At 37.2% G+C, this 10,747-nt stretch overlaps 1 protein-coding gene across 4 annotated transcripts in view; it reads right to left on the bottom strand.

The window, feature by feature from the left end:
* Positions 1-219: 219 nt before the first annotated feature.
* mal2 (mal, T cell differentiation protein 2) overlaps positions 220-10,747 on the bottom strand; it is a 76,233-nt gene continuing 65,705 nt past the window's right edge. For 2 of the 4 annotated variants that reach the window (XM_067400722.1, XM_067400730.1), the window contains exon 4: positions 220-1,134. In XM_067400722.1, the coding sequence (XP_067256823.1) occupies positions 985-1,134 (150 nt within the window). In that variant the 3' untranslated portion in view covers positions 220-984. Of the gene's footprint in view, positions 1,135-4,515; positions 4,618-10,747 lie in introns of those variants that run through there. The other 2 variants (XR_010896409.1, XM_067400753.1) reach the window with 2 other exon arrangements.

Raw genomic sequence — 10,747 nt, 5'->3', positions numbered from 1 at the left:
AATAACAAAGAAATCACTCACTACTCTTGACTGAATAATTTTTGTAACTTCAATAATGATTAATCTTTATTTATTTTATACAGTAAAGATAATATGCAGTGATATTTTATATTTGATTGCTATTTGAAAACTGTTAGATACCTGAAAAACCTGAAAATCACTGTTCCTGGATCTGTTTTTTCGCTCTTCTTTATTCTTTTTTATGTAGGCTATTAAGTATCGGATCGGGACTCGGTATCGGCAGATACTCAAAATCAAATGACTCGGACTAGGACTCGAGGGCAAAAAAACGTGATCGGGACATCCCTAATTTAAATGCCACAGCCTACCTGAGTATTGTTGCTGACCAAGTCAGTCCCTTTATGACCACAGTGTACCCATCTTCTGATGGCTACTTCCAGCTTGATAATGCATAATGCCACAAAGCTCAGATCATCTCAAACTGGTTTCTTGAACATGACAATACTCAAATATACTCAATATACTTTACTATACTTAAATGGCCTCCACTGTCACCAGATCAGCCGACACCAACAACAAATGTCTAACCAATTAGCATTAGGGGGTGTATGATGGTCGAGGAGACAGAATGAGCAAGAGGGAGATTTGAGAAGAAGAAAAAATGCAGAAAGAGAGATACAAAACACAATACAATACAATTGATGGCAAAACTGAATTTCAGCATTTTCAGCATTATATGAATAGAAAGTTCAAAAGAACAGCATTCATCGTGACAGACGTGAAAGGGTCTGAGGAAGCCGTGGAGAATGTTATACTGCCTGTAATGTCATTCAGCATGACTGGTTTGGTGGTTGGTCAGTGATGGTCTGGGGAGGCATATCCATGGAGGGACGCACCAACCTCTACAGGCAATGGCACCCTGGCTGCTGTTAGGTATCGGGATGAAATCCTTGGACCCATTGTCAGACCCTACACTGGTGCAGTGGGTCCCGGTTTCCTCCTGGTGCACGACAATGCCGGGTCTCATGTGGCGAGAGTATGCAGGCAGTTCCTGAAGGATGAAGGAATTGATACCATTGAATGGCCCCCACGCTTGCCTGACCTAAATCCAATAGAACACCTCTTGAACATTATTTCGGTCCATCTGACGCCGCCAGGTTGCACCTGTAGGAACTGTGGACGAACCAGACAAATGAATCATTCAGATGATTCTTTCAAAACATAATTCTAATTCAGAATTGAGGTTCCGGCTCCGGCCCGTCTGCAGATAAAGCCAGGCTGATTACTTTTACGACACATGCTTCCTGATAGCAGAAGCGACATACCAAAGGGTCACCCAAGAAGACAGAGAGACAATCCAGACCCTTTTGTTTCCTTACTTCACAGAACAAATAAAACTGCATCAAAATTGTTCCAACAATTTTAATGGACTTATCAAACATCTTTTAACTACATACATTTTGCATTATGTGTCCACAAGTACTACCTGTAAACAGTTAGGCTTTAGAACACTCACAATTCATGTAAATGTGTTAACTCTTGACTGAAAGACTGAAAGTATGCCTTATTTGGACTTCATTTGATTCTTTCCCCCTTTCCTATATCCTGACTTGAATGAAATCTGTTTAAAATGTATTGTATCCCATTTAATAGAAATTATGTTAAAATGGCACTCTCTGCTGAAGCAGAAACAGGATGTAACACTTATGTTTTATTGGGGGCAGAGGAAGGCCCTCTTTAAACAGGACAATGTCTGATTGGCCAAGACTCCTCAGAGGTGTGACAAACAACTAAGTTTAAATGATCATATTGCAAGATAGTGAATCGAGAGAAGTTGGTTAGTAAACGAGAAAGGAGTTGGTTCTGTTCTGGGAAAAGAAGCCAAGACAAGTACCAAGAACAATGGAGTGACAAGAAGAACAGACAAGCCGCTCATTCAAGCAATTCAACCTTCACTCACTTTTCTTTTATTTACTTAATTTTCCTTTACCGCTGAAAGTCTTGTGTCCTAAGTTTCGCCGCAAAGTTCAACCAACGACTTTTGCCGCTTCAACTCCAGCGACAAAGATACTTCATTCATTGTTCCACACGGACCTGATCTGGACCAATCATCGACTTGGGAAACCCCTCTCTGCACGACGAGGGAAATTCACCTTTAAGTCAACGCAAGCAAGTACCTCCAGATGAAAACTGAACTGGTGCATTTAAATGAATGATTCATGGTTCGTTCTGGTCTTTGAAATGCATTGATAGGAATTCGGTTAATCAGATCACTCTCTCTCACTCTCTCTCTCTCTCTCTCTTTCAAAACTCTTTCTCTCTCATTTCCTTCTTACTGCAACGCGTATGAATGAATGTATGTATGTGTGTGTGTTCGTGGTAGATTAGCTTGTGTTAGAATAAATAAAATCTCTTGTAGATTTTAAAAGAAAGTGTCTTGTATTATGTGCTTTATGATTTAATGTCTTAAACTGTGATCAAGCTTCCTGCTTTAATCAGGGTTTTCATCCGATTGTCGGATATTTATATCCGTTACAAGAGCTTATTACGGCTCGAGCAAATGAACGCTGGACGAATCAGTTGCTCGGTCGTAATATAAACAACTCTTTATAATTCCCTAAATATTTCATTTGAGCTAATTTTACTTCCTAGGGTGTTTTCCCTACACACCTCAGACTGTCCAGACCCAGTGATGCCCTGTTCCAGATCTGGGAGGAAATACCCCAGGACACCATCTGTCATCTCATTAGGAGCATGCCCCGACATTGTCAGGCATGCATACAAGCACCTGGGTACCATAAAAACTACTGAGTACCATTTTGAGTTGCTGCAATGAAATTTCAGTAAAATTGATTAAAATTCAGTAAAACTGCATCATTTTATTCAGTCCTCTGTAGGTTAATAATTTTCATTTCCATCAAACGATGTGGCATCCTTTCATTCCTAACACATTACCCAGTCCATATCAGTATAGATAATCCAGCATGATATTTTTCACCATTGAGATATTAGCCATTTTCTCTCCCCAACGTCATGTCTGATCAATAATAAATCTGATCAGATTTCAATCGGATATGCACAAATATCGGATTTGGACTGACAGTCTGAACATAGCCTATGACTTACAGTACGGTTTGGTCTGTGCTTGAACCACTGATTTAAAAAAAAAAAAAGGCCTTAGAAAAAAAAAAAAAAAAACAATAGGGGTCATTTACCATAGATATACTGCTAAAAAAAAAAAAAAACAAAAAAAAAAAAACACCTGTAAGATCTTTGTTCATCTTCGGAAACACAAATTAAGATATTTTTGACGAAATCCGAGAGTTATATGACTAGTGGTTCAACCTTAATTTTGTGAAGTGACAAGAATACTTTTTTGTGAGCAAAAACAAAACAAAAATAACGACTTTATTCAATAATATCATCTTTTCTGTGTCATTCTCATACATTGTTTATGTCCAGCACTCCCAGGATCTACATCAGAATCTGAGACTGAACTTCTACGTGAATCACACGAAAAAGATGTCCACAAAAGATTGCATGCTTCTTTAGAATCACCCTGCCTCGCTGCTGAGTGGTTTGCTTCTGTAAGCTCTGTATACTTTTTTGTTTTGATTCTCTATTTACTATCATTCCTTGTTTGTTTATATTGTTAAATATAACTTACTCACCACCATATATCAGATATATCTAATATTGTCTAATATTCATATTATCATATTAATCTGACATCACTAGCTTTAATCTAAATCATTATCTTTAGCACAACGCGCTTGCATTTCGCTAGCCTGTTAACCTGGCATACATGTTTGCGGCCTTTTTTTCTTGTGCACACTCAAGATACATGTTTTTACAAGTCCATCAAAGGATGTGGTGAGTTGGATCAGTCAATAAACATTGTAAGTCATGTCATCCTCACCTGTTATTGTCACTTGCACTGCCTGCCACATGTATAACATAGCCTTCTCTGTCTGCGGTGAGATTTACACATGTGATGTGTGACGATTTGCACAGTTATTAATCAATTTATGGGTGGAATATGAATATAATAATTCATAAGGTTTTATGAATTATTATTATGCACATACCGACCCAAGGGGGAATTAACCATATATGGTGAATTAACTACAACGAATTATAATCAATCACATATATGATTAGTTCTGTTTTAATAATTATGCAGAGAACTATCAGTCCGTCCAGCAAACCGATAAGTTCCACAGACTCTTACGACAGACATATTACCTTCTGGCCACGAAGATAAATTTCTATGGTAACATCCACATGTAAAGCCAGGATATTAGAATCAGAACGTTAAAGTGACTTGGTTGTGGCTAAAAGAGCAAGTGAACAAAATAAGCGTGGATATGATGAATTTAATACACAGAACGGGTAATACAAAGGTTACGGATAAATGGACACAAGTAGATACAAGTACATATAGGTGAAAGTAAAGGCAGAAACGAAAGAGATGATCAAAGCATGGCAAATTGCAACAGTCACCTTTAAGAGCCAGCAAGGAAACTCAGCATTTAAGATTGTAAAATGTTATACTTGCATAGGTTCGTTGGGGTGCTTAGAGTTTCGGAGCGCTCGGTTTGATAGTTGTTTCTTCTTCCGGAGGTTGTTTCAGCGAAGTTTCAAACGAAGGTTTAACTGTTGTAATATGACCGGAAAATAAAGAAGAGAGTCAGTCTTGACGGCAGGAACTCGTGCAGAAAACTTGTTCAGAAAACTTGTGCAGAAAACTTGTGCATCGAAAAGACGTGTGTCCTGGTATTTTAAGGACAACAGGCTAGGACGCCTTCTTGATAACGTCCTCCAATGATAGCGTTGCAATTTAGCGGTTTTCCACATCTCTTTGTCCTGTCCAACGAGTTAATTTATGGTATGTTGAATCAGTGCATTTCTTATTATTAAACATTGAGCGATGCATTTGACAGAAATGTAATGTACATGAGTGAGTAGCTCGGACTCACAGCTTTACGGAGAGATCAAACTTGACAGGTGTCTCTCATCCCATAAAGAAGATACACTTTCTACTCTAATACTATCGTTTAACATGAAAACTAACCTACTACAGCCAATTCTACGATTCTACATTAGTAACACATACATGCAACAAGCACCATAGTGGCAGATACACTCATATTTGCAGGTATAATATTTGTGTATACAGTCTTTATGTAGGGCTTTGTATGTGTGTGTGTGTCTGTGGGTGCGTGCGTGTATTTTCGTTTTTATGACCGTTTGGAATTCGGTCCTGTCTCCACGAAACCCAATCCGTGGGGTTCGCATCTCCTTTGAAGTCACAGAGGAGAGTTTTGGGACTTGTCGAAATAGTCATAAAAAAGAGTCTCGTGATCCATTAGTGTCTGCCGGGCCGGAATCGATGTAAGATTTACAAACCAAAGTTCCGTGAATTGAGGCTTAAACACAGTTTGTGGTGGGACCTGCTCATCCTTGAGACTGTGCAGACCCTACAGATTCATGCAGGGAGATAGTCAGAGAATGCAAGAGCTTTAGATACTGCTTTGAATCTGACTAGCTTAGTGATCTCTGTACATTGTTCGGTTCCATTATTTGAACAAATAATAAAGCTTGGTTTGCTTAAGATTAGATCCCTTTCTACAAAATCACTCTTTGTAAATGATATGATTACAGATAATAAACTAGATGTGCTGTGTTTGACAGAAACCTTGCTAAAACCAGACAATTACCTTTTTCTAAACGAGTCCACCCCTCAAAGTTACTGTTAAAAACATGAGCCTCATCTGAAAGGCAAAGGGAGGGGTGTTGCTGTGATTTATAGCAATATCTTCAGTATTACTCAGAGGTATAATTTAAAATATAATTCTCTTGATGTGATGGTGCTTTATGTAACATTATCTAGTGTACGTGATAAATCCCGATTTGTGCTGGCTACTGTATACAGGCCACCAGGGCAGCATTCAGGCTTTATCAAAGAATTTGCTGATTTTATATCAGAGTTAGTACTGGCTGCGGATAAAGTCCTTATTGTTGGTGACTATCCATGTAAATAATGAAAAAGATGCACTGGGAGTGGCATTTAGAGTATTCTAAACCAGGGATCGGGAACCTTTTTTGACCAAAGAGACAATTCATTTTTTGTTAATTAATTTTTCTAAAAGAGCCAAAGTAGGAAAAAAAATGTGTAATATTAGTATATTAGTGTAATATTATTTAAAAAATATATATATATACATGTATATATATATATATATATATATATATATATATATATATATATATATATATATATATATATATATATATATATATAAATATGCAACAAACAATAAATAAGTTGCAATATTTCGTGGAGAGAGAGCCTGATTGCATACAGAAAGGCCTTGAAAACTGCTAGATCTAATTTTTTTTCAACCATCTTAGAAGAAAACAAACACAACCCAAATTATTTATTTGATACTGTGGCTAAATTAACGAGAAATAAAGCTTTAACCCCAGACCTTTCCAAACAACACAGCAGTAATGACTTTATGAACTTTTTTACGTACAAGATTGATAATATTAGAGAGAAAATTATAACTATTCAACCATCTACTACAGTATCACTGTTATATGTTCACCCTGTTTTGGACTTCTGTGTTGTACCATTTCCCACCACGAGTCTGTTACCTTAGTTACTGATCACCTTCATTGTCACTACCAGCTGTGTTCAATTACCCACCTCGTTTGCCTGTGTATTTAAGTCTTGTGTTTTCAGTTCAGTATTGTCTGGTATCGTTCATTGTATGGTTGTCTCATGTTTTCCAGTTTGTGGATTTCCTTGCCTGTGGATTTATTAAAAGACTGTCATTCCTTCATCTTCCTCGTTGTGCATTTCTATACAACCATAGCTGTAACAATCACATCAGACAGTGCATTGTAGTGTCCCTAAAGGAAAAACTCCATTCATTCATTCATTCATTGCTATAGGAGAGGAAGAATTTCTTGTAAACTTGTTGTAGCATCTGGACCAATCATACACACACAAATTGTTCATTATATTTAACGAATAATCCAGCAAACTCACTCTCTCAACAAAGGTCTGTGAACCATCCCCCAAACACTGTAACAAATGCAGTTCCCTTTCGTGGGAACTATCGACGCTACGTCGAATGACGTGATGGGAACCCTCTGCATTTTGTGTTCGTGAAGCACCTCTGTATCCAACCAATGAGGAAACGTGACGTCAGAGGGGGGTGACGTCACAGACCAGGAAACTATAAAGCATACCCAGAACAAAGAACGCTAGCTTCTGTTGTCTTCAGCAAGCGCTCTCTGTATCTTGTGTGTCTTATTTGGTGTTGTTTGTCTTATCACATATAAACAAGTCACAATCTCTTTGTCTGAGGACAAAAGTATCTCAGACCAATCCATATATTTATTAGGGGTGACCCTGAATAGTCGACGAATCGAATCTTCGATAGGAGGAGCCTGATTCGACTACCAATCTCACAGTCGAATCTTCACAGAGGTGTTATGAGAAGATATATGGGGGTGCTCAATATCTGATTGATTTTACATAGACATACTGGTTCTTTCCCAATAGGTTAATATACAGCCTATTATGTTAATACCATAAATAAAAATGTGAAAAGAAAGAAGCTTTTAATAAATATTTTTAATGTGCGTGAATAAATCCAACCCTGTGACCGATTTAAGTTTCACTTCCATCATCCGTCACCGGCAGAGGAGCATCTTTGCGGCAGGGATTAAATCTTTAACAATGTCTTGGATAAAGTGTACAATTGGATGCACTTTGAAATGGTAAAAGATGATCCAAAAAACATATGATGCAAGTTGTGCCAACAGCTCATGTCCTAGGACTCAACAACGACAAACACTGTGGCGCGCTTCGAGCGGACTATAGCGCGCTATTTGAAAAGACTCAAACGGACACAGGCAGATTGCGTGAAAGACTGGATTTTTCTTTCTCAATCAGGTAGGGTAGCTACAAATGATTTCAAACTATTTTAGATGGATGTAATTTGATTTTTGAATGTTTAGCTAAAAAGACTGCCACTCCAGTTCAGCGTTTATTGTCTCTGCAGTTAAAAAGACAAAGTTGACAATTCTGACTATACTTTCGTTATTTTAATAATTTCTTTTTTTTAATTTATTTATTGATCACTCTGGGTTATCTAATTTAATTATTTGTGGCTTGTATTTTGAATACATGTTCCCCTGCACTTCAGGCATTTTGCAGTTTGACTCAATCATATTTCTGTTCTAATTCAATTCTGTAAATTAATGTTTGATTAAAAAAAAAAAAAAAAAAAAAAATATATATATATATATATATATATATATATATATATATATATATTATTTTTATTAAATTAATTTAAATTTTTGGTGCATCAATGTTGCGCTGTAGAGTTAAAGCTTGCTTGCACAGACAATTTAGCTGATGTAATTTGATTTGCCGACATATGAAATGTATATCTGCAGTGTGGCTTTTCTGCAGTTATTTTTATATATATATTTTAAGGTTTATTGATCCAAAATGTTTTTTTTTTTTTTTTATATAATTCAAGTTTTTATTATTTTCATCCGGTACATGACAAATTCATACAAAACACAGATTACAGATGTGTATATACACATAAGGCCAAGATATATATACAGTGGTTGCAATCAACAAAAATAAACAAATACTAAATGAGGGAAAAGGGACAGATAGGAGGAAAAAAAACAAAAAAAAACAAAAAAAAAAACGGAAAAACACTGATCTTACATACACGTAGTACAAAATAATAATAAGTCAAAGTTATTGTGTCACATAGGACCAAAAATCTTCCCAGACAGGGATACCCACTGGGACAGATGCTCTGTTCTTATTATGTAGTTTGCAAAGCAAATGTTCATACGAGGCAGTCTTTGTCATTATGTTGACCCATTCTTTTAACTCTGGGGTTTTGGGAGTTTTCCAGTGTTTCAAAATGACTCTAGCCGTCACAGAGACCCCCACCATAATCACTGCAAACTCTCCATTTGAAATATTTGGCATCTGCTCCCTATGTCCCAATAGGCACAGTTTTGGTGATAATGGTATTGTTGTTCCAAGCCATTTACTCAAAATATTTAAAGTTTGGTCCCATAAAGGCTGAATAATTGGTCACTCCCAGATACAGTGGATAAAGTCCCTCTGTCTTTTTGACATTTCCAACAAGCATTATTATTTGTCAAACCCATTCTATTTAGTCTAAGAGGTGTCAGATAAAACCTGTGTATAATTGTGTACTGTGTAAATTGCCCTCTGGCTTCTCTTACGTATTTACCTGCATTTGACAAAATATTTTTCCAATCTTCGTCCCCAATAACAGCCCCAAAGTCCTTTTCCCATATTGTCTTTAAATTTGTCCAAACATTGCTGAGCACATGGTTGGTCGTCCTGTAGAATATAGAGGCTTTTTGTTGGTAATGAGGCAGTGTTAGGAAGTCCAAGATATGGTTTCCATCCGTGTACTGGATTTTTGTAGAAACACAATTTCTAATTTGCAGGTATTTCCAGAAATGTTCTTTTCCCTTCAGATTATACTTCTGTACAAGGTTATTAAAGGACATAAACACACCCTGTTCAAATAGATCTGCCACAGTGCATAAGCCATTCCTATACCATTTCTTCCAGTACAAAGGTGATTTCCCAATACAAATAGCAGAATTATGCCACAGGGAAGAGTATGGTTGTTTACATTGTGATATTTTATGCATCTTGTGAATTTTCGCCCATACCTCTCTGGAATGCTTCATAATAGGATTTGTGGTAATGTCTGAACACTGAGACAAATGCTCAATAGAGCTGTATGGCCAAGACAGAGTTTTCTCAATAGTAACCCAATCTAATTGAGTATTATTGTTCCAATGTTTGGCCAATTTGGCCATTTCAAAAGATACCTGATAGAGCTGAGGGTCAACCCAACCCTCCCTTATCCCGAGAAGCACATAATTTGTTAAGCTTTATCCTGGGCCTTTTCCCGTTCCATTCCCCCATAGAGTTAACTGGATTTTCTCCCATTTCTCCAGGTTATTTCTTATGTTTTGTAGAAGTGGTGCCAAATTTAACCTAGGAATCTCATCTAAATCCCTGCTTATCTTGATACCTAGATATTTTATCCCTTTTGGGATCCATCTGAAGCCAAATTTAGTTAGTACATTTGCATTACATATTCCGGATAGGCATAGCTTCAGATTTTGTCCAGTTAATCTTATATCCAGACACTTTAGAATAGGATTTAACTGTCTCCATTAAATGAGGTAAAGACTTGTCTGGATCTTTTACTAAGGCCAAAATGTCATCAGCATACAGTTTGAATTCTTTGTCACCTCCCTTTATGCCTGGAATGTTTATATTATCCCTAATAGCGATGGCCAATGGTTCCAATGTCATGTTGAACAGTAATGGCGACAGCGGACATCCCTGTTGTGTCCCCCTGGTAAGATCAAAAAGTGGGGAGACTTTACCGTTGGTAATCACGCATGCCTTAGGTGTTTTATACAATGTTTGGACCCACTTTATGAAACATGGCCCAAACCCAAAATTTGACAACGTTGTAAATAAAAATTCCCAATGAACCCGATCGAACACCTTTTCTGCATCGAGTGAAAGGGCAACAGTTGGTTCGGGTTCTTCACTGTTCAGCCAAATTAAGTGTAGTAACCCTCTCATGTGGTCTGTTGATGACCTATTCATCATAAATCCAACTTGATCAGGGTTTATAATATTGGATAACACCTTCTCTAGCCGTAACGCCAGAAT

Source organism: Chanodichthys erythropterus, chromosome 2 (assembly GCF_024489055.1).
Source record: "Chanodichthys erythropterus isolate Z2021 chromosome 2, ASM2448905v1, whole genome shotgun sequence".
Lineage (NCBI taxonomy): Eukaryota > Metazoa > Chordata > Actinopteri > Cypriniformes > Xenocyprididae > Chanodichthys > Chanodichthys erythropterus.
This window is presented reverse-complemented; position numbering and strand designations above follow the sequence as displayed.